The sequence below is a fragment of the Aulonocara stuartgranti genome (genome assembly GCF_965226115.1).
Source record: "Aulonocara stuartgranti genome assembly, chromosome: 13".
In the NCBI taxonomy this organism is placed as follows: domain Eukaryota; kingdom Metazoa; phylum Chordata; class Actinopteri; order Cichliformes; family Cichlidae; genus Aulonocara; species Aulonocara stuartgranti.
The window spans coordinates 21047214-21068919 of NC_138949.1; the positions used below are offsets into that span (position 1 = coordinate 21047214).

A 21706-nucleotide genomic window follows, 5' to 3' on the forward strand; every position below is an offset into this window, starting at 1 on the left:
CATTGTTTTGTGGGTGACGAAGTGTGTTTGCCGGCTGTCAACCTTTGCTAGTGTTCTGGAAGAATGAGTTTATTTGAGACCTGAATGAAGTATTTTGGTAGTTGTAGTGCATTTTGAATGTGAAATGAACTGCTTTGCCAAGCTGACGGTCAGTTAGGAGGATTGTGTGAAGTGTTTTGCAAAAGTGACCTAAGTATTGGGAAATGTGTCCTAGCGTCTGTAAAAAACTGTAAAACACACTTCAACCATGTTAGGACCATTAACGTTAGATACAATAGTTTGTCCACCAGAGGGCGGGTTACAATTTTCCTGTTGTCAGCGTGTTTGGCACACAACACAAGCTGATCTGAGTAGATTTGGGCAGGGTGAAAATGGATCGACAAGTGTTACAGAGATCTGTTTGTGTGTCGTGTGTCTGAAACAAAAACATTTCAGCCGAAACACTGGAAAAGTGGATTTAAAATACCTCCAAATGTCAGTGTCAGTATCAGCATTGGTATCGGATGCTAGTCATCACATTATTTTATATTTTTCTTAGAATTACTGTGTGGTATTGTGACGCCATTTTTACTCACTGTGACTGTGACTTCAGGTCCTCCAGGTGCGATGGGACATTCAGGCCCCGAAGGTCCCAAAGGACAAAAAGGAACTCAAGGTACACAAAACATTTCAAGTTAAAATTGAATTCATGATGTAGCTGCTCAGCTGAGTTAGAGCCACTGATCATCTCTGTGCTTTATGTGTGATCAGGTGAACATGGAGCTGAGGGGCCACCGGGTCTCAGAGGTCGTGAGGGCCCAGTTGGCCCGAGAGGTGAGCCAGGACCTCCAGGCTTTGGAATTAAAGGCGACAGAGGTATGGTTCATACTCAGAGCAATCAAAGACCTCGTCCAGCTTGACTCGCAAACAGTTTGTCACTACAAGATCTTTTATGTTTGGCTTCTGCAGGTGCTCATGGAGATCCTGGGGTTCCTGGGCCTGTAGGACCTATCGGCCCCCCTGGACCAAAAGGTGAGATCAGTAAAGATGGAGCTTTCAAGTTCAAGTAAACAAACAAACAAAAACATCTATGAATGCCTCCTTATTGAGCCATTTATGAGATGACAAGCATTTAATCCCTCGTGGTGTCTGTACCGTTTGCAGCAGCAGGTGGCAGTATAGAGTCAGTTTATGAATACAGCCTCAAGATGCAATTTTTCAGCTGACATTACTTATCAAAAAAAAAACAAAACAAACAAAGAATGGCCTATCATTGCTTTATTTTTATTCATACTCTCCAGAAATATGTTTTATTTGTGACTTCATGCATAATTAAACTCATATGTCTTTCCTGTTTTTCCAAATAGCGTTACCAAAACACTTAGAAAGCTTTGGTTTAGAAAACACTGGAAAAAAGTTGTTGTTTTTTTCACTACAGTTATTTATTTACTTATTCATTTATTTTACATCTGTGTCACTTTAGAGCAATTTTGATTTCTCAGTGTAATGAAAGAAAGAAAGCTCAAGCTTTCCTAAAGTGCCAATGTGAATCAAAACAGTTTTTAAATTCTTATTTTTGTCCAAATGCTGTTATAATTATTAATTGCTAATTATTCTTTCAGGTGCACAGGGGCTGTCTGGACTTTCTGGGCCACCAGGTTAGTGCATTAAATCGAATTCATCTACTTGCTTAGCGGAATTTACCACAAAATGTATTTAGCACCAGCTGAAAATAGCATCATTAGTGTTTTAACTTCATTCCTGGCCTTTAACATGAACTGCTTTGTGATAGGTCAACCAGGTCTTCAAGGTTTCCGTGGCGAATCAGGGCCTCCTGGGGCTAAAGGTGGGTTTCACACTACTCACCTGCTAAATAGTGTGAAATTCATAGTTAAATTATTTATTTTTTGATATATTATAACATCTTTTTCTTACTCTGCAGGTGATAGAGGGCTTGCTGGATTCCAGGGACTTAAAGGTTTGTTGTACATCCTGTCAGGATTTTAAAGGACCCTGTGTTGGGCTTGTTGATCAGAGTTTAATTCATTGTTTATTTCAGGTGACACTGGTGACAAAGGTCCCAGAGGTGCACAAGGTCAGCACAGCTTTGTAATTGAAACTGGATTTGTAGATGCAAAATTAGCATGTTTTAAACTCCGTTCAGTCTCTTAATTTTCTGATCGAGTTGTCTGACTTCTCAGGTGAATCCGGTTTACCAGGTCCGCCCGGGCCAGCTGGAGAAAAAGGCTCCAAAGGATCAGTGGGTGAGTCAGAGGATGTCTAACCTCGGATAGTAGATTCTAATAGATTCTCAGACACTCGGACTGTGGTACTGTGCTCGACTGCCTCCTGGTGTTTCATGTGGTTGTTTAGAACCTGCAGGAGCATGAAACAACATTCTCTGTCAAAGAGGAGTCTGCTCATAAGGCTTCCTCTGTCTGTAGCTAAGACTTGTTATTAAGTCAGCAGCATATGCGTTTATGTTTTAGATAAATTAAATATAAAATATTTTCTGCTTTTTGCCCATCAGGACTTTCTGGACAAGATGGCGCAAAGGGATCAAGAGGTGAATAACTCATCATATAAGCACTGCATTTGCACTAATTTACATATTATTTAAATAAGAATATAGAACAGATATAGGTAGAATTAATACATTTATTTCACACAAGTGTAAAATAGAATAATTAAAATAAAAATACATCAAAATAAATAAATCCTAATGCTATTCCTTGGGCCCAGGTGACCAAGGACCAGCTGGGCCTCCTGGACTCAGAGGTCCTGCTGGGCCTCCTGGGGATAATGGACTTCCAGGTAAGGTTGCTGCTCTAACACATTAGCAGATAATAAATCTGCTACATATATTCAGAAATATATTCATAATATTTTCCTTCTGTAGGAACACCTGGACTTCAAGGACCACCAGGTATGACTGTGCCATTAATACCTCTCCTGTTGTAGCATATTATTAATTCTCTGGGGGTGACACTTTTGAATGCTGACCACACTGATGATGTACTTAAATTGTATTTTAGGGATACCAGGAAATCCAGGACAACCCGGCACCAAAGGTACAGCTGCGTATGTCTGCCTGCAAGTTTTTTTTGTGCTGTTGATTATGACTTTAACACCTTAACGTGAGATCTGCATGTCTGTTTAAGGTGACACTGGTGCACCAGGACGCATCATCAATGCAGGTAACAGAACATCATGAAATGTATATTTTAACAGACTCCTGATAAAGACAAGAATTTGACATCTGATAATCACATACATTTAGCAGCTGGCTCCACTGCTGTTGGCATCCCAGGAGCACCTGGGCCTGCTGGTCCTCCTGGTCCCCCTGGGGCTCCAGGATTATCAGGTCTGACGCTTGATAGCCCAAAAAAATAGTTGGACATTCATTTCATCGCTGAATTATAGTACCAGCATTAATGTTTTGTTTTTTTTATCTTCAATTTACCTCCTCAGGTCCCATCGGCCCTGCTGGTCTGCCTGGCCAACCTGGTACGTCATTGTGGTTTTTCTTGTTCTCAACTTGAATTTTCCTTTCAGATTCAGATTAAAACCCTAAATGTTTGCCTTTTCAGGTCCTAAAGGTGACAGAGGAGAAAAGGGAGACGTGGGAGAATCAGAACTATCCTTGAGTAAGAGTGAGACGGTTTCTTCAAGCAGAACAGACAGTGAGTACTTTTGAATGAATCTATCTATCTATCTATCTATCTATCTATCTATCTATCTATCTATCTATCTATCTATCTATCTATCTATCTATCTATCTATCTATCTATCTATCTATCTATCTATCTATCTATCTATCTATCTATCTATCTATCTATCTATCTATCTATCTATATTGTATCAGAGTTTGGTGGCCAATGCTAACTTTTTTAACTGTTTTACTACCACTACAGAATCACATTTTTTACTTTAACCTGTCCCCCACTTGAGTTAGCATTACTTTGATAGTAGCCATTATTCAGTATTTGCCACTTCTCTTTAATAAACTTGTTTTTGTTTGTGCTTCAGGGCTGTTTCGTGAAAATGGAGGTTTGGCACAGTCTGGCCCACCCGGCCCACCGGGTCCACCTGGGCCTCCAGGACGTCCAGGTAGATAACACATTTTATATTTAGTAGAAGTTTCCAGCACATCTTCACATTGTTCTAAGGCGCACAGAGGAGAGGATAAAGTCTAAAGAGCCCAAAGCCCCAGGAACACTTACTGTAGTCTAGACTAGTCAATCAATACAGTTGTTCTATAACATTATAGACATAATAACAGGTAACATCTTTAAAAGTTGTGTGGGATTTGTTTGACACAATGAAAAATACCTACTGAGTCATTTGAAAATGTTTTTTATTAGGAGATTCCAGACAAGGACCTCCAGGACCACCTGGGCCCCCAGGCCAGCCAGGCAAGTTTCTGTCTCAGCGCTGTTGTCACTGCGTGTGAATCTGATCCATTCTTCATGTAAAAACTCTTATTTTGTTCTTTCTAGGTTATGGAAGACCAGGACCTAAAGGAGACAAAGGGGACTCCAGCTTTGTATCCAGCGCTGGTGGTATGATCCACAGTCATAATTCTGTTATATCTAGATTTGGGTTTTACATGTAATTAGTAGTAACAGAGCAATGCCACTGACTTCAGCACTGTTCTTCTTACAGCAGCCTTATATCCAGGACCACCAGGACCTCCTGGGCCTCCCGGGGCTAAAGGATCAACAGGTGATTAGTCTTTGTGAAGTGGTCTGATCTCTGCCTCTCTCTTAGCTCTTTAACATACAATTTTTTATCTTTGTTTTAGGTCTTCAAGGGCCCAGGGGATACCAAGGTATAATTTTTATCTTTAATTTTTGTCTATATTTTGGCTTTTTTTAAAATCATGCATCCATTCATACCAAGCCTCTCTGCTTATATGCTTATATAACTTATATAACTCTTAAATAATTGACATTTGTGTCTCAGGTGAACCCGGTCAGCCAGGTGTGCCCGGCACCCCGGGAACACCAGGAACCAACGAGAGAGGTCAGGACTTCTAAATAATCACATTACAATTAAATTAAGCCATGTTTACACATGAACTTCAGAGGGGGCAATTGCACAAGCTGACACAACATAACGTCTGAATTAGAGAGCTGGCACATTAAAAAATACAGTATGCTGTATCATGTTACTTCAGATGTTTATGTATCAATTCTGACTTACAGTGTCAACATATGGTGGAGGACGTGGGCTCCCAGGACCACCGGGTCCACCAGGGCCTCAAGGACTCAAAGGTAAAGCTAACAGCACTCTTAAATCAGTGGATGAGATGCGTTATATTAGCTGTATGAACTGTGAGTTTGTCACGCAACAACAATACATTTGTTGTTTATCTTCCAGGGGACACTGGAGCTCCTGGGATTCCAGGCGCTTCAAGAGGTAGATAAAATCATGAACCATGTCCTCATTTCTGTTTACAATTATAGACAAAGTCACGAGTGTCTTCTTCTTAAAAACAGAAATAGTTCACAGTGGCTTTAAAGTCCACTTGTACTCCACAGGATTTTAACTGTCAGGTTTTTTTTCTTCCCCAGGCTCAATCTCAGTCACGTCAGGTCCTCCTGGTCCTCCAGGTCCTGCTGGCCCTCCAGGCTTGCCGGGCTCCTTTGCTTCTTCTACTGAGATGCGGCAGTACATCAGTGACTATTTAAGTAAGAGTCTTTCTAAAGGGAGATCACTTTCAGAGGGCAGAACATGGTATTGACTTGTTCCATTTCAGGTAGAGCCAGGCAATCTGCCATTCCTGGACCTCCAGGTCCACCTGGACCACCAGGACCCCCTGGAACCTACTCAGGCTCTATAGATGACATCTCTCTTCGTGTCATTGCATACCTACGACGTAAGCATTTTTTAATTATGTGAGAGAGATGAATACTTATTTCAGAGACACAGTCAGTAAACTAGAACCACCTCTAAATGTTTTGTGTAATTTCAGGTTCAGACTCAGGGTTCAGCTTGGGTGTTCAGGGTCCTCCAGGACCACCTGGTCCTCCTGGACCTGCCTCTGGATCCCTGACAGTCAGCGGTCTCATAGCTATGCTTCAGAGTGAGTACAATATATATTTTAGCTGTATCATACCCAGCTTGCATTCAGTACAGCACCTCTACAGTCTCTTCATCATCATCTATCATGCATCATTTTTTGTTTTTTAAGCTTGGATGCACCAAGCTAAACTGTGTCTTTGCTCTGATCTGTCCAGGAGATGACGTGAGGAGATATTTGACAGGACCACCAGGGCCACAAGGGCCACCAGGACCACCAGGGACATCAGTAGGACTTTCAGGCAGTTATAGAGTAGAGGAGATAGCTACATATGTCCTCAATTTCATGAACGGTTAGCAAAGATTCTTACCTAAAAACACTAAACATGGATACAGCAACTGGGCTTAAACTAATGGGTTTTATGTTATTTATAGAGAGAGGGATTGCAAGAGGTCCACCTGGGCCACGTGGTCCTCCTGGGGTTGCAGGGCCTCCTGGTCCAGCAGGGTCTGGCTTCACTACCGCTACTATTGACTATTCTGCACTAATAAAGAGTAAGAGCATTTAATTAGTGTCTGTCTCTTTTTATTAACAGACACCAACATGTTTTATCTGGATAACCAAAATAACCTGCATACAGAATGATCTGGATTCAAAGTTTCTATAAAGTTACTCACTCATCTTCTTCCTCATATCTTCAACTTTTTTTAGATTCAGATTTCCGTTCATGGATCGCATCTGCTGTGCAACAAGGCCCTCCTGGTCCTCCGGGTGTTCCAGGGCTACCCGGCCCTACTGGCCCTCAGGGCCCGCCAGGAGTCTCCACTGCTACTGTGTATGGGGCAGGAGGTCGTGGCTACAGCTTGGAAGAAATCCAGCGTTACTTGCAGGGTATGTCTAACAGAGAGAGTGACAATAGTCTTGTGTTTACGAAGCGATGTCTAACCATGAAAAATCACTTGGATACTAACTGTTTAAGGGTCGACTAAATAATTTTACACCAGTGGAAATAATTTTAAAAGTATCAGAAATGTTATCCATCCTCGAATTAAATTTCAATTAGTACTCAAAGAAATGTTATTTGTGAACAAAAATTAGAAGTTTGAGCTCCTGTCTCTTTAAGACCATTTTCGCCCGATTGGTTGCCCCTCACCAGGCTTCCGCAAACAGAATTCAGTGCTCCACCGCTTTATCTGAGGCCAAGATAAAGCCAGAGTAATGTCATCTTGGCACAGTAGTAGAAAGAAATAATTTAAAACCAAGTATTTGGCTCACCACAGTTTATTTTATGTATGCTGACCATATTATTTAGAACATCCAAATTCTATAATACATTCATATTATATATTACTGAAAAATTAGGACAGGTTTAGAGATGCAAATGAAGAAGAAGAAGAAGCGGTCTTTTGTGGGATGAGACATGCAGTTCTGGCTTATTATGAAATTCATATCAATCATATCTTTTAATCTTGAGTTTAATACAAGATTAATTTTTAATTTGTAAAATTTAATTTGGACGGTTTTTGCTTTTTTCTATTCATCTTCTTATTTAAACATGCAGTTAGTGGGGATAGGTTAATTGGTCAATCTGTGAGTGAATGTGAGTGCGAATGGTTGTCTGTGTCTCTATGTGTACACCCTGGACAGACTGGCGACCTGTCCAGGGTGTACCCCGCCTCTCGCCCTGTGACAGCTGGATAGGCTCCAGCGCCCCATGCGACCCTGGAAAGGATAAGCGGAAGTGAATGGATGGATGGATGGATGGATCTTCTTATTTAATCCAAAATCAGTTTGTGCCAGCTTTGTTCATCTTGGTCTCTATTCTCTGCCAGGTTCTGGGTTTAGAGGTCTTCCTGGCCCTCCTGGTCCTCCAGGTCCACAGGGTCCACCAGGCACTTACACTGGATCAGTTTCTTACAGTGGGAACTTCCCCAGGGAGAGCATCCGCACTGAAATTCAGCAGTATCTAACCAGTAAGCTTTGGACATCCCACACAGATACAAATATGAAAAAACATTCCCAGCAGCACAGATGAGAGCAGATATGACACATTTTCTCTCTCCAGGTGACAGTGTTCGCCGTACCATCACGGGACCTCCAGGGCCTCCCGGTCCAAGGGGTCTGAAAGGAGAGCGTGGAGAGCCAGGCTACCTCCAGACCTACGCACAGAGCCAGACCTACGCTCAGGGTGACTCTCACAACAACCCACAGATCAGACAGATTGATGTCAGCAAGCTTGCTGAGACACTGGACTACTCTAATGTCGCCATAAAAGTTACAGACTACATCAAGAGTAAGTAGATTACCAGTTACTCTACCAGTTTTTGTACCTTTGTGGCAGATGTGCTGTTAGAATTACAGTTCCTATATTGCTGGGAATTCTACATGCTAGACCTGACGTTCAATGTTTCTTAAGGCCTGTTTTTTCGCCAGTATGGTTTTTTGCATTTTTTGGCAAAAAAATGGCACCATAACAATTATATTATGATATTAGCAATAGTGCATTGGTTAATGCATCCATCTAACAAGTGTAAGATTCCTGGTTCAAGTCAGAGAGGAGACAAAAAACCCTCACAGGGTTGCATCAGGAAGGGTATTATCACAACTCTGAATTCAGATTCAGTTAGAAGAATTTGAATTAAGTCTCTGTCTCCAAATTAAGCACAACAGTGCTGCATCCATTATGAGCAGCCTCTTCTGTGAATGCTCTATGCTTGGCAAACCATTGAAAAATGGTAGCGTGTTGCATGTTAATAACACATACACAGAGCCTAATCCCAGTACGGGGACCTTGAGGATTTGAGTACTTCTCACTTAGGCCGATGAAAGACATGCAAATTAACTTATATGACTACAGTGCCTTCTTTTTTTTAAATTACTTTTCTGCAGGTCAGGGCCTGCTGCAAGGGTATTCAGGTGGGGCTTCTTTGACCACAAATGTTCGAGCTATTCAAGGCCCGCCAGGCCCGCCTGGCCCGCCTGGCCCACCTGGTCACAGTCGTGTTTTTGCAGCTTACGGCAATATCACAGCTGATCTCATGGACTTCTTCAGAGGTAAATATACTTATGATTTTCCACCCACTTGAACTGTCTCAACTTCTGAAGTGTTGCTAGACAGTGCAGTTTTACCTCTAACAAATCTGTTTTCTGTCCTTTCACAGTCTATGGCACCATTCCCGGCCCTTCAGGAAGCCCTGGGCCAAAAGGGGAAAGAGGGTACCCAGGACCCAAAGGAGACAAAGGTACACAAAACAGATTTTATTCAGTGCGTACAGGTAGAGTAACATTTTAGTGCAGAAACAACAAGAGTATTTTGTATGGTTACAGGTGATCCTGGACCTCCAGGTTTACCTGGAATACCAGGGACATATACTGTCCAAATTCCACACAGAGTGCAGAAGAGGGAAGCAGGTAAGCTATTATGATGTCAAACTACAGGAAAAACAACCAATTACATGCAATACTGTGCAAAAGTCTTGAATCAACGCTCATTTCTTGACATTTTGCTTCTAAGGAGCCAGACTTTCTTGTATTTTTTGTTGAGGAACAGTTTTCTAGGATTTCTGTAGGTTTTTCAAAGGTTTTCTTTCAGCATTGGCTGCTTTTTCACTTCTTTTCAGTTCACTCATTGTTCCTGACCATTTTTAGAGGAATATTTATTTTATGTGATAAGCCACTTAACACTGACCTATGAATCAGTCAGGCATAAAAAATTATCAACTGTCATGTTTACACATAGCAGACAACTTATATTTTTAGGCTCTTAGTTATCAGCAGTTAGTTTTTAAACCAACAAGGTGATTCCCAAATAGATCTTAGCCAAAAATACAGACTATCTCAGCCTGGTGTGCAGTGTGACCTTTATAAAATTTGAGGAAACTGGATAAGTGGCAGGTCTAAAAACTATGTACAGAAGATGAACAGTATCTGAAAGTGAATCTGAAGGGAAACTTTGTGCCACACGACACAAGAACGGGACTGAAAATCAGTGGCGACTGGTCTTATTATCAATATGTGCAGGGGAGTTTAGGTGACAGGTACAACAGTGTGTCTATAAGCTATCTAGAAAACACAATGGTTTTGAGGCTATGGAATACCATCTGGACAGTTTTCATCATGACAATGATCCTAAACACACAGTCACTGCAGTAAAAGCATACCTGAATAGAAATAGAATAAAACTGAACACAATGAATCATGGATCTATCTCCTCTGAGTCTAGACCTCAACATTATTTGAGCGTAGTGGGATCATCCTGACAGACAGGAACAAAAGGAAGCCAGCGTCCAAAGGTCTTTGAATGTCCTTCGGGAACCCTGGAGAACTATTCCTGAAGACTAAAAGAAAAAACAAGAAAGCTTTCCCTAGTGTTTAGGCTGTGTTAAAGAGTAAAGGTTGTCGTACTAAATATTGACTTCCAAACATGTTAGAATTTTCCAAATGCTTTTTTTTTTTTACTGTATTTCCATGTTTGCACATATTTTCAATTTTCCTAGCAAAATATAAAGAAATGAGGGGTGCCGGTTTTGCACAGTATCGTACATATGAACCAGTGCATTCCTACACACTCTTTTTCATCCCCTGCAGGCAATAAACTTGTTGGTCGTCGTCAGAAGCATCGCCGTCAGGCTGGCAGCGGTTAAAGGGCTAACATACTACTGGATCATAACAGATTTCACTTCATTTTCACTCAGTTTTTTTTAGGTCTTTAACTGTACCAATTTAAGTAGCTAAAATGCTGTTTCCAACTGTAGAAAAGTCAGTTTGAGAAAATAAAAGCAGCCAGAAAAATGCATCAGTGTCTTTAAAACAGCTTCAGTAGACATTAAGGGTTTTTCAGGCATATACTTCATTTTGTTTTAATTATGTGGGTGTATAATGTTTACTCTGTTTAATTAGAAGCTTGCAATCAGACTTTTTCCTGGGGCAGCTTTGTTTACGAGAATATATTTTTAAGCAACAAGTAGCAGTCGCTGATATTTTTTGCATCTTTTTCCACACTGAGTGCCTGGTGTACCTTTTTCTTTTTTTTCCTTTCTTTTTTTTAAATTGTTGTCATTTGAGGATTATATTGTATTGAGGGCTATATAAGTGTATCCATAAGCATTCGTTGCATACAAATTACAACAGCTTACTCTTTAAATGCATACATATATTACTATGTAAACCTGACAGTCTCAGACAGAGGGAGGGTTACAGTTAATGTTGCTGCAGGCACAACTGATAATTGTGGGTTAGAGACACATTGTTGGCGTGGTTGAAAGAGTGACTTGGATGATCACTAAGAAGTGGATTGGATTGTATATTTTTTGTGTGAAAGGGCACTGAATTTGATATATTTTTCTTTATACCTTTAAGTGTTGCAGAGATTAAGTTATAAAATGTTCCCAGATTATGTTTTTACATGATTTATACCTATTGACATTTTGTCAATATAAAAAAAAGAAGGAAAAACAATAGAAAAATAAACCTATTTTTGGACTTGTGAGTTTTGATATTTGTACTACTAAATTTGTCTAAAAATAAAATTAACTCAAGTTGCCGAATAAACAGTCAATATTTTATTTACAAGAAAAAAAAATGTCCATATATAAAGACACATTAAATACATTTCATCTGACATAAAAAATGCATATACTAAAGAATATTCATTGTGATAGAATGAAACATTAAAATGCTGTAACATAAAATAAAAAAATATTTGAAATCTATTGGTCGAATGGTGTAATTCACATGACAGCCTCCAGAAACTCCAATAAAAATCCAGCATTTATGACAAAAATCAAATCAATGTTTATATATAAGCATACAGAAATTATAACATGCATCGATGCTATATGGTGGCAAATGAAACTACAGTAATTTCTTGTTGTGAACCATCAATACTTTATCGTAAAACGCAGAAGAGGGCATCTCCTCACACACTGAAACTCGTACAGTTAAAGGACTGCTCTCAACAAGTGCAAAAGTTCACCATGAAGAGCGATTACAGCATACCAGGAATACAGGCTTCGATTAGGCATGGCTGTAAAATACTAAGGGCATATTTGAAAAAAAGGAAAAGAAAAATAAAAGAAGAAGCTAAAAGTAATTTTAATAAAAGGAAAACAATATGTTGAAACAATTCAGCTTGGAGTTTGATTAGGCTTTGGTGAGGCAAAATTTTCTACTGCATATTTTTTTCTTTAGCTCATGTGGCAATACAGTGCAAATCAAAAGCTTTACATTCCTTCGGTAATTATTCTTTACAAGACGTCATTAGTTTGTGAGATTGCTGCTGAAAGTCAAAGGGAGAACTGATTTAGTTAACGTCAAAAAACCCCAAAAAAACCCCAACCCAACAGGCCACCTCTGTGTTTTGCTGACCGGCACTGAAATCAAATTATGTGCTAAATCAACAGATATATTTTTTGTTCATTCATCTCTTAAGATGGTGAAATGCTTCTGGCAAGCACAGTATTTATTTAAACCTCATATCTAGGTACACACCTACAACACAGTACATTATTTTTCATCTGAACTCACAGCCTCCCGATCCCAACATTTTAACTCCCGTTAGACATCAGACACTGTGCACAGAAGACTACACAGACATAACAAAGTCTTACATCTATACATGGTTGTCTTTTGACTCCGTCGCCCTTCAGCAAGGTCTACTACTACATGCAGCCAAACTAAATCTCAGAGCAGTCTTTGATAACCAGCTTGTGTGAATCGATTACACTGATCTCATGACATCTTGTGATTATGAGCAGAATTGATAACCAGTTTTTTAAGTGCAAAACATTCAGGTGGGAATTTATTTACTGCAAGCTGCAGAAAATGCAGGGAAGGGCCTAAACGCAGAGAAAAAAAGAACACGAGGCACTGGAGATTATTCATATTGTAGCAGAGCTAAGCTTAACGATAATAATCTGAAAAGCATGACTGACCTCAGCTACCAACCGCAGACTTTTAAAAATCTGAACATGCTCAAAACAAGTGCATATCATTCATTTTGAGTCTTCCCAGCAAGCTGAGGAAACCCAATTAAGTAATGGAACGGTGTGTAGGCACGTCATGCTCGCGAATGGTGGAACTTAAGTAGTGAAACGTGTTCACGTTTTTCAGTTAGCGGTCAGAGAAATGACGCCTCGGCTCGTCCTTCAAACTCCACTCCTTTTTAAACTCTGGAGGAGTCGAGTTTGAGAGCAGAGTTTGACAGCAGTCTGCTTTGCAGCACGGACGAACATTAGGCTACAAGCCAGAGTTATTCAGGTTTGGGATGGGATAAAATTTGGATACTCGACTCTGAGTGGTTGGATTAAGGCATTCAGATTCACCACTCATCTTGAAGAAGACCTCCTGCTCCTGGAGCTTCCGTGTGAACTCCTCCTCTAACGCCTGCAGGGGGCAGCACATACAAACAGAGTCAACCAGTTTGAAGATAATATGAAAAATTCTGTTGAGACAGCCTGCACAGGTGGATCCTGAACATGGCGTCACTAGAAAGAAAATGGAAGAAATAAAGTCACAAACATGGATAATGAGCATACCTTCTTCCTTGGTCTTAGCTTCTCTCTCCACTCCTTGATCTCTTGGCTGTGTTCCTCATCCAGCTCCTTCAGCTTTTGGGTCTCATGTTCAATCAGAAGGTGGCATTTCTCATTCTGAAAGAAAATGTGTGTTAACACGGTGCTGTCATGATTAATGAATCCTGTATACGTCCCTACACTGCGACATATCTTGCTTTTTATTCCTTTAAAAATAGATGCTGTCTGACATCTTTAATTTGTCCTCTACTTATTTTCTGATAATCTTCATAAGTCACTGTTCATTTATGAATCTGTTGCAGTCACTTTCAGTCAGCAGAGCAAAAACTTAAAGGATTAAAGATTAAAAACTTAAAATGCACATTAAATATGCAGTATTAAATAAATGATAAAAAAACCTTATAAATTAATAATCATGTTAAACTAGAATTACTGCACTGCAGTTTTACTTCATAGCAAACAGGCTGCAGATTCCATTCGAGTTCAGACTCATAACAAATGTAGTTAAGACTGAAAGTATTTAGTAGATTAGAATCAATCTGCTATAGCAGAAAGATTAGTATCTACCTGCTCTAGAGTTATGGTGCTGAATTAAGTGTTTTTGCAGCGCATTTGCAGTTTCAAAGTGAAACTGACCTTTAACCTTTTGGATAAAAATGAATTAGATTCAACTTTTTTTTTTCCAGAATGACATTTTTGTCATAATTAGTATATTAATTATTTAACTGTTGCCAGAAAGCATTTAATTCAGCTCTGTGATCAGAATAAGATCAATAGTAAGAGTGTGAAGTGACCGGCAACACCTAATAGAAATCGATACCGCCGGCCTCCAGAAACTCTTTCTACAGGCTGCACATAAACATTTGCAACATGAGCATGGATTAACCGAAGCAATAAAAACAGAGGATAGATATACAAGGAAGCCATAAATATTAATGGAATTTAGTGAGAATATTTCAAACAATAGTACCAAGTACAATTATGATTGCATGTTTTAAATAGCCTCTGCTACAAATGTAGCCTTGTTAATGTTTACTTTTCATTAGCATTAAAAGAAATATGTAGAAAAACTACTGAATCCTGTTGAATTTGAATGTCACAAATGATTATTTTTTAAACTGTATATATTCTTGATATGGTTATACTGCAGCCTACACAGGAAGTACCCAGTCTTTCACCCTATCACAGCTGGAATAAGCTTCCTGTAACCTAAAGGTAGATGAGTTGTTAAGAAGATGGATGGAAGGATGGATGGATGGATGACATGGTTATGTGTGTTTTGCTCAATACTCTGGAGCTCCATAGAAATGTAGTTTAAAACATATACGATAAACATAAAAAGATAGAGTGTGAATGTGAGCGCGTTGAGCCCCACCTGCAGCTGCTGCAGCTCCCTGATGTTTGAGTCACACTGTAGCTGCAAATCTCTCATCTGGTTCTCATGTTTCTGGTGTTGGTGCAGTCTCTCGCCCTTTTGTCTCTTTTCTTCCTGCAAAGCAAACTGGACCATGGAGACAAAAACACAACAGACAGATGTGAGCATGATTTGTGGTTTTCACACAAGGCATAGGAACTGCTAAAAATGATGCATTTTTTTTCTCTATGCCTTTGGTCATAGTGTCTATTTCAAATAAACTGACCGTGACTACAAAACAACACAAGCATGTTGCGTATTAACATTCAGAATGTCAGCGAATAAACTATTTGCACAAACTAAAATTTAAGATTTCCTCCAAGATCGTTCACTGAGCTTTCATCCACAAAACTAAACTGAAAGTGCAACTTGAGAATGATGGCGTCAGTATGGATTGTGAAATGGTGAGTTGGAAAGTTTCTGGTCTGAGATCCAAACAGGCTGGAATAATAAAGGGTACTGTGTTTGTATTGGTCAGCGCCCAGGTGTGAGTCTAAGCCAGTGTGAAACATTACTGCTGAGAGAAAGAGGAGGAAAAAACCCCCAACAAAAACTGATGTCCAGTCACTTCTTTTAAAAATGGTCAAACATCACTAGCCCGAGCTCGCAGCGCCTCTACCTGTTTTATCCGCTCTCTCTCCTGCTCTGCGGTGATGGATGCTGTGGCGGTGATGCGGAGACTCTTCTTGAACATAGCCATGCGGGTCTTGGCCTCGCTCCGTTGGATCTTGGGCAGACGCACCCTCTCTTGAGTCTGTTTGTTCTTCAGCTCCTCTATCAGACGCTGGTTGTAGCCCTGCATTTGCTCCATCTCCTATAAAACACACGAATGCCCACAGTTTTGTTTTAGTGGGGTTATTTAAATTTTACAGTTACATTTACAGTTCCACTCTGTGCTTGTACCTTTTCATGCCTTTTCAACAGCTGGTGTCTCTGCATGAAGTACTGGTCTTTCAGCTGCTGCTTCAGCAGTTGGTGCTTTTCCTGCAGATGGCGCTCCTCCAGCTCCCACATGGCTGCCTCTCGAGCTACAAAACACATGTGAGCACAAACAAGGCTAAAAAAAACATGTGCATGCATGTTTGCTGGTTACCAACAGGGGTCTGAAAACCAAACAAAAAGGCAAAATTGGATAGGCAGCAGCACATCCCCTTAAACACAGTGTCTCAGTCGTCTGGATGTCACAGTCAGAATTTACACACTTGGCAAGCAAAGGAGGCATCGCTGACATCAACTTCCTCTACACACTGACTCAAAAATAAAAGTACATCTCAGGCTGTGGTTTCTTTCATGTCTGTGTCTGGCATGAAAATGAGGTTTGAGACACTTGAATCTTGCACAGGATACGTGAGGTAAGTTGTTTGCCTTTTTGTCATGTTTAAAACAGCAGCAGTCTTAAGACAGAGTGGCACAAAATGTGGTATCTCTGACTATGTTCTCAGTGTTCGTGTGAATATAACACTGCAGCGTAATTCGAATCAGTGATCACCAGATTTACAACACAATTACAAGTCAACTGGTAAACACGAGGACCCTGTAAACCTAAAATACCCTGTGATCATTTGTGTAGCTCAATAATCTAATTCCTATGGCATACATTACACAATTACCCTTAAAAAAGATTAACTCCAAAACAGAGCAGTAACAGAGTCGAGTCTTCTACCTCTCATAAACTGCTGTTTGTGGTTAAGGCAGTCTCTCTCAATCGTGGCAATCTCCACTTTATGCTGCTGGATGATTTTCTTTAGAGCTCCATCCAAGTCTTGCTGCTGCTTCTGTAGGAACTCTTGCTCCTGAGGAGAGAAGAGCAGTGAGAAACTGCCTGGGGAAGACATGGAGATCACTCAGAGACAGCAAAAAGTAGAGAGGGGAAGCACAGCAGTGTCACAGTTAGACTGCATCTTAATGATCGAATCTGCCTGAAGCAAAATAATGTAATCTAGCCATTCACTTCAAAATTCAGTACAACACAGAGCACTAAGATGTTACATCATCAACTGGACTCAGCAAAAGAGACACTCAGAGTTCATGGATGGCAACGATCCACAATGGAAGTGAAGAAAGAGAGAAAAGTTAACAGTTTAGTAGAGATACTGTGGCAAAGTTTTATGCAAGACAACATCTACAGTGACATTCACATCGTCCAGAAACCAGCCTACATTACGCATGACTAATTGCATAAGAAGCCAAATCTTCTATTTATTTTATTTAACTTTATCTAGCTAGTGTTAACTGTAAGTTGTATTGCGATTATAAAACTATTATTAGGTAAAACTGATCATATAACTCACTTGATTATAAGAAAACTAAGGTAACGCTGTTATTATACAGTTGAATCCAAATTAAGATGGTTCAAGTGTGATCTCATAATCCACTTATACACAATGAGTGACTCATCTGCCCTGAAAGGCAGGCTGTCTATATTGGCTGACAAAGACAAACATGGATCCAGACAGAATTCATCAAGAGCTGCCACACAGCGGTGCAACCCAGATTTAATCTAGTCTTAAGCAAACGGTGTAATACAAGATAAATACCATATAAAATACACAGACTTGATGTATAACATTTGTGAACTGGTGGAGGAAAAATACTGAGCAAGAGAGGAAGAAAGAACCACTGCACAAACACAGTGATGACAACACTCAAAAAGGAAAAAAAAGAAAAAAATCCCAACGTTGCCCATGCTTACATGTGTTGAACCATCACAAACTATCCTGTCATGTAACTTCACACACATCTAAGTATGGGCCAGAGATGGAGAGATACGGGGCGGGATGGGGGGGCACTTACATCCTGCATCTGAGCGTTGAAGAGTGCGCATGAGGACAACTGAAAAGACTGTATCATAACCTGGGCCACTGCCTGTGGAGGAGAGCACACAGCGCACTTGCCCTGATCAGGGACAGACAGCACACAGCAGCCTGAGGATCTCTCACGTCAACACTCACTCAGCACTCACACAGATCCTTCCTACATTAAAAATGGGTTTTCCACTTTGGGATTGTTGGTGAGTTTAAGGCTCGTGGTGAGGTCTGGATGAATGTTAGGAAGTCAATCAATTAGTTGTCAAAACTCTTTGTCTTGCCATGCTTCAAAGCGGCTCAGAATTTTAGCATTTTTGTTAAATCCAGCTGGTAAAAAAAGCAGTTTTGTTACTTTCAATGCTACTTACAGAATATTTAAAACAAAATAAATTAAGGTTTACCTTTCAAAGAAAAGAAGACATTTGTTTGTGTGTCTCAGACTGAGCGCAGGAAAACCAAGTTTTGAAAAGGTCTTTCAGTAACGATCTTTACTGTGGAGACAAAAGCTATGTCTGCAGTCGCTCCTTTGTTAAGAGAGCCTGAATGGTGCCTGAGGTAGCTGGTAAAATGAGATCTGACACTTCTGAATCATCATCACCACCACAGACTGTATGATCACCACTGACAAGTGTAGCATTACATAATTAAATTCCACATATGTAGTGTCAGGAACAAAGATGAAGAATTGCAATGTGGGATGTTTTGTTCTTGATGGACGGGTGTGGGATGTGCAGTATTGAGTAGCAGACTACATGTTATGGTTATTACATTTTGGACACTTTTCAAAGGAGAAAACCTTACAGTGCATCTAATAATGATTATTTTTTGTTTTGAGCAGTCATCAGTTAAAATAAATGATTTTTCCATATCAGTGAAGATGGAGGTAAACAAGTATTCAGATTTGAAGCAAATCTAAAACATTAAATTTGTGTTTCTTTTGTTTTGTCGATTAATTTTCTGAGGAAAAATAAAAAATATTCAGAACCCGATTTGATTTTTAACACTGACATGTGTTCAGTGGCCACACCACAAATTTTACTTCCATAAAGATTCTAATATTCATTTTTTGGTGACAGCTGGAAATCTCAAAGTTCAATTATATTTTTCATTACTGAGGAAAACAGTAAAAGGTGGATGTTGCTTCCTTTGAGGCAATTTAATTTTTTGTTCCTCCTACCTTTATTTAATAAAAGGCTGAATATTGTAAAAATCTTTTTAATATAGTCCAATAGAACACTTCCACTGCTATGTGTGACAAAGTAGGAAAATTAAATCTTTATCATAGGATAGAAATCATGAAAGCAAAAAATTTGTCAGAAACCTTGTATGTAACTTCACTGGTGACTGTATGTTATAATTTATTTCTCCTGAACAAATCTTCATATATATGTGTAACATAAAGGGAATTGCTATTTTTTTAAAGCTTCTACCTGAAGCACAAATTTGGTTTTGCCAAAATTCAGTGAGAGCTAACCATTTAACTGTAGCGTGTACATGGTATTATTAAAATCTTAGAAAATTTTTTTTATAAAGAAGGAGAATATATTCAAAAGTCAGTACAGCTCAGTAGGTAGTAGATAGATAGCAGATAGGGAGCAATTACATACACAGATAATACTCCAGACACAGAAGGTGATGCTTTACCTCTGCAGTGTTGAGGAGTGTGAGGTCCTCCTTTAAGCGTTTCATGAGCTCTTTTTTCTTGTGTTTGGGTGAATGTCCAACTTCCTGTATGGCCTAAAGTGTGTATGTGCAGAATCGGTTTGATCTCTATAGTCAGAAAATCTAACAAAGCTGGCCAACAACAGTAAGAGTCATGCACTGCCCAGTCTGAGAGGAGAGATACTGGATCCAGCCACCAACTGATTTAAAGTCAACATGCTTAATTTCCACCTCCTGCATTTAACGTTTCTTTGAACTGTCGACTTGACCCCCATGAGTTAGAGTCATGTTAAAAGAAAGAATTTGACTTGTGCACGGCAGAAGATGTTAGCCTCAAAAACAGCTCGCCCTACATTACTTTGCATTCGATTAAGTCTCGCAGCCATGAACATGATGATTCGTGGAGGGAAAAAAAGAAAAAGAAAAAAATAGAATAACTGAGTTGGAATTGTTTTGTAATTACAAACTAGATTTAACAGTGTAATAAAGCAGGTTCAACATGGTTTTCTTCCAATTTGCCATTTATAGAGGACTTATAATTTTGTTAATAATGAATCTGTTGATTATTTATCCATCTTGACCTTAAGATTTCCAAAAGAATACTGCAGCACTATTGAAGACAATTCCATGTCAGTTAGTCAGACCAAAGGCATTTATTATTTGACCCAAATAAGCCCAACACCACTTGGAAAAACCTTTCAAATCTGGCCATCCCATGACCAAAGCAACCTCACACACTCATACAAGAAACATGGTTAGTTAAATACACAGTAACAGTACATTTCAATAAAGATTACAACATGACAAAATGCAAAAAACACATCTTATCCATAGCCTAATTCTTGGATTTTTACATCTAAACACCAAGAAAGCAAATGCAAGCCAACCTGTAAAACAGCATTAAGTAGAATGGCAATAACAAGTAAGTAGCCTAAGCATCAAACTGGGAGGAGCATGGCAACCACCAAGGCATCATCGTACACAACAGATGGCAATAAGCACTACTGCCCTTAAGAACATAAAAAGGCACACCCAGAGAAGCATTTAAAGGCTACTAAAGAGCACAGAAAGAGCCAGGAAAGACTTATAAAGACCAAGCATGAGAACATCTGCACCATCAAGCAAAAGCTTAAGACATCAACGTGTACTATCCTGACTTTTTGTAAACAGTTTTCTAAAAATAACAAACACACCCCAGGAGCAAAGTATTTCTTAAGCTGCAACCAGAAGCCTCTGGGCAGATGAATAATGGATACAACAACATGAATGAGCAGCATCTAGGAGAAGGATAGCACAGCCTGTCTGGGTAACATTTGCACACATACAGCAGGGCGCACCACTCCCATAGGATTAGTATGAGACAGCCAGGTTAGCCACCGGCTAAGTTGTAAACACATGCACCATTAAACGGCTTGTGCAGTACACATCACATGCAGCTGCTCTGGATCACAAGCTCCCAAATTTAAGTACTACTCAGCCCACTTCCACAGAGAAACACACATGCAGGGTCATACCTCTTTCTTGCGGTTCTTCAGCATGTTTTGGAACTTTGAGAGCTCCTTGTCTTGATCTGCTTTGATCCGTTTGGCTTCGTCTCGGAGCCGGCTGGTGTGATCCTGTTCCAGTCGCTCAATGGTCTGTTTCTGCTTCTTCTCAAGGTTCTCCACTTCTTGGTCGTATTGACGCTTTTTAGCCTGCAGAATTGATACGCACTAGGGTCACCCTGACTATTCCAAAATAATATTTATTTATATTAGATTTTACATAATCTCTTTGTTTTTTTTGTACGTTTTTTCATTTTGCTTTTAATGCAAATTAAAGTTTCCAATATTGTGAAAATTAAGCAGTTAAGGAAAATCTGGCAGCACATTTGATGTAAACACTTGCATTAAATTTAGCCCAGATTTGACATTAAGGTGCTTGTTTTTCAAGGAGCTAGCCAAATGCCAAAAAAAGAAGAAAGAAAAAAAGCCCATCACACTAGTGCAGTACAACCAGAGTGACTCACAGTAGTTTCCTGTTCAAAACGCCTGTAGATCTGCTCTCGCTGCTGCTGCAGCTTGTCGCTCAGCTGCTGCTGGGCCCTTTGCTCCTCTTTCTGGAGGAGGCGAAGCTCTCTCAACTCCTGCCGCCTGCAGTGAACATATCAATATAAGGGCATGATATTTACTTATTAAAAAAAATCTAATACTTTTTTCACAAAAACATGGATGAAATTTTATGGTTGCACATCAGTGACTTTTGAAAAAAATATATCTAAATGTTTATTTCAACTTTAGTGACTCAT

At 39.7% G+C, this 21706-nt stretch overlaps 2 protein-coding genes across 9 annotated transcripts in view; one reads left to right on the forward strand and one right to left on the reverse strand.

Annotated features, from left to right (window-relative positions):
- col17a1b (collagen, type XVII, alpha 1b) overlaps nucleotides 1-11715 on the forward strand; it is a 24499-nt gene extending 12784 nt beyond the window's left edge. For 3 of the 4 annotated variants that reach the window (XM_082556774.1, XM_082556776.1, XM_082556777.1), the window contains 36 exons: nucleotides 593-655; nucleotides 751-855; nucleotides 949-1011; nucleotides 1602-1637; nucleotides 1772-1825; nucleotides 1922-1957; nucleotides 2039-2074; nucleotides 2181-2243; nucleotides 2510-2545; nucleotides 2722-2793; nucleotides 2879-2905; nucleotides 3015-3050; nucleotides 3141-3176; nucleotides 3260-3343; nucleotides 3451-3486; nucleotides 3570-3662; nucleotides 4009-4089; nucleotides 4344-4394; nucleotides 4479-4541; nucleotides 4645-4704; nucleotides 4784-4810; nucleotides 4945-5004; nucleotides 5187-5255; nucleotides 5362-5400; nucleotides 5556-5672; nucleotides 5741-5860; nucleotides 5957-6067; nucleotides 6222-6356; nucleotides 6439-6558; nucleotides 6716-6895; nucleotides 7837-7977; nucleotides 8070-8297; nucleotides 8894-9058; nucleotides 9166-9246; nucleotides 9332-9415; nucleotides 10592-11715. In XM_082556774.1, the coding sequence (XP_082412900.1) occupies nucleotides 593-655; nucleotides 751-855; nucleotides 949-1011; nucleotides 1602-1637; nucleotides 1772-1825; nucleotides 1922-1957; nucleotides 2039-2074; nucleotides 2181-2243; nucleotides 2510-2545; nucleotides 2722-2793; nucleotides 2879-2905; nucleotides 3015-3050; nucleotides 3141-3176; nucleotides 3260-3343; nucleotides 3451-3486; nucleotides 3570-3662; nucleotides 4009-4089; nucleotides 4344-4394; nucleotides 4479-4541; nucleotides 4645-4704; nucleotides 4784-4810; nucleotides 4945-5004; nucleotides 5187-5255; nucleotides 5362-5400; nucleotides 5556-5672; nucleotides 5741-5860; nucleotides 5957-6067; nucleotides 6222-6356; nucleotides 6439-6558; nucleotides 6716-6895; nucleotides 7837-7977; nucleotides 8070-8297; nucleotides 8894-9058; nucleotides 9166-9246; nucleotides 9332-9415; nucleotides 10592-10647 (2864 nt within the window). In that variant the 3' untranslated portion in view covers nucleotides 10648-11715. The remainder of the gene's footprint in view (nucleotides 1-592; nucleotides 656-750; nucleotides 856-948; nucleotides 1012-1601; nucleotides 1638-1771; nucleotides 1826-1921; nucleotides 1958-2038; nucleotides 2075-2180; nucleotides 2244-2509; nucleotides 2546-2721; nucleotides 2794-2878; nucleotides 2906-3014; nucleotides 3051-3140; nucleotides 3177-3259; nucleotides 3344-3450; nucleotides 3487-3569; nucleotides 3663-4008; nucleotides 4090-4343; nucleotides 4395-4478; nucleotides 4542-4644; nucleotides 4705-4783; nucleotides 4811-4944; nucleotides 5005-5186; nucleotides 5256-5361; nucleotides 5401-5555; nucleotides 5673-5740; nucleotides 5861-5956; nucleotides 6068-6221; nucleotides 6357-6438; nucleotides 6559-6715; nucleotides 6896-7836; nucleotides 7978-8069; nucleotides 8298-8893; nucleotides 9059-9165; nucleotides 9247-9331; nucleotides 9416-10591) is intronic. The other variant, XM_082556775.1, reaches the window with a different exon arrangement.
- Nucleotides 11551-21706, reverse strand: part of slka (STE20-like kinase a) — a 21213-nt gene continuing 11057 nt past the window's right edge. For 2 of the 5 annotated variants that reach the window (XM_082556779.1, XM_082556778.1), the window contains 10 exons: nucleotides 21428-21551; nucleotides 20934-21113; nucleotides 19402-19494; nucleotides 17744-17815; nucleotides 16614-16743; nucleotides 15854-15978; nucleotides 15570-15764; nucleotides 14912-15037; nucleotides 13540-13653; nucleotides 11551-13387 (listed from right to left, as the gene is read on the reverse strand). In XM_082556779.1, the coding sequence (XP_082412905.1) occupies nucleotides 13241-13387; nucleotides 13540-13653; nucleotides 14912-15037; nucleotides 15570-15764; nucleotides 15854-15978; nucleotides 16614-16743; nucleotides 17744-17815; nucleotides 19402-19494; nucleotides 20934-21113; nucleotides 21428-21551 (1306 nt within the window). In that variant the 3' untranslated portion in view covers nucleotides 11551-13240. The remainder of the gene's footprint in view (nucleotides 13388-13539; nucleotides 13654-14911; nucleotides 15038-15569; nucleotides 15765-15853; nucleotides 15979-16613; nucleotides 16744-17743; nucleotides 17816-19401; nucleotides 19495-20933; nucleotides 21114-21427; nucleotides 21552-21706) is intronic. The other 3 variants (XM_082556780.1, XM_082556781.1, XM_082556782.1) reach the window with 3 other exon arrangements.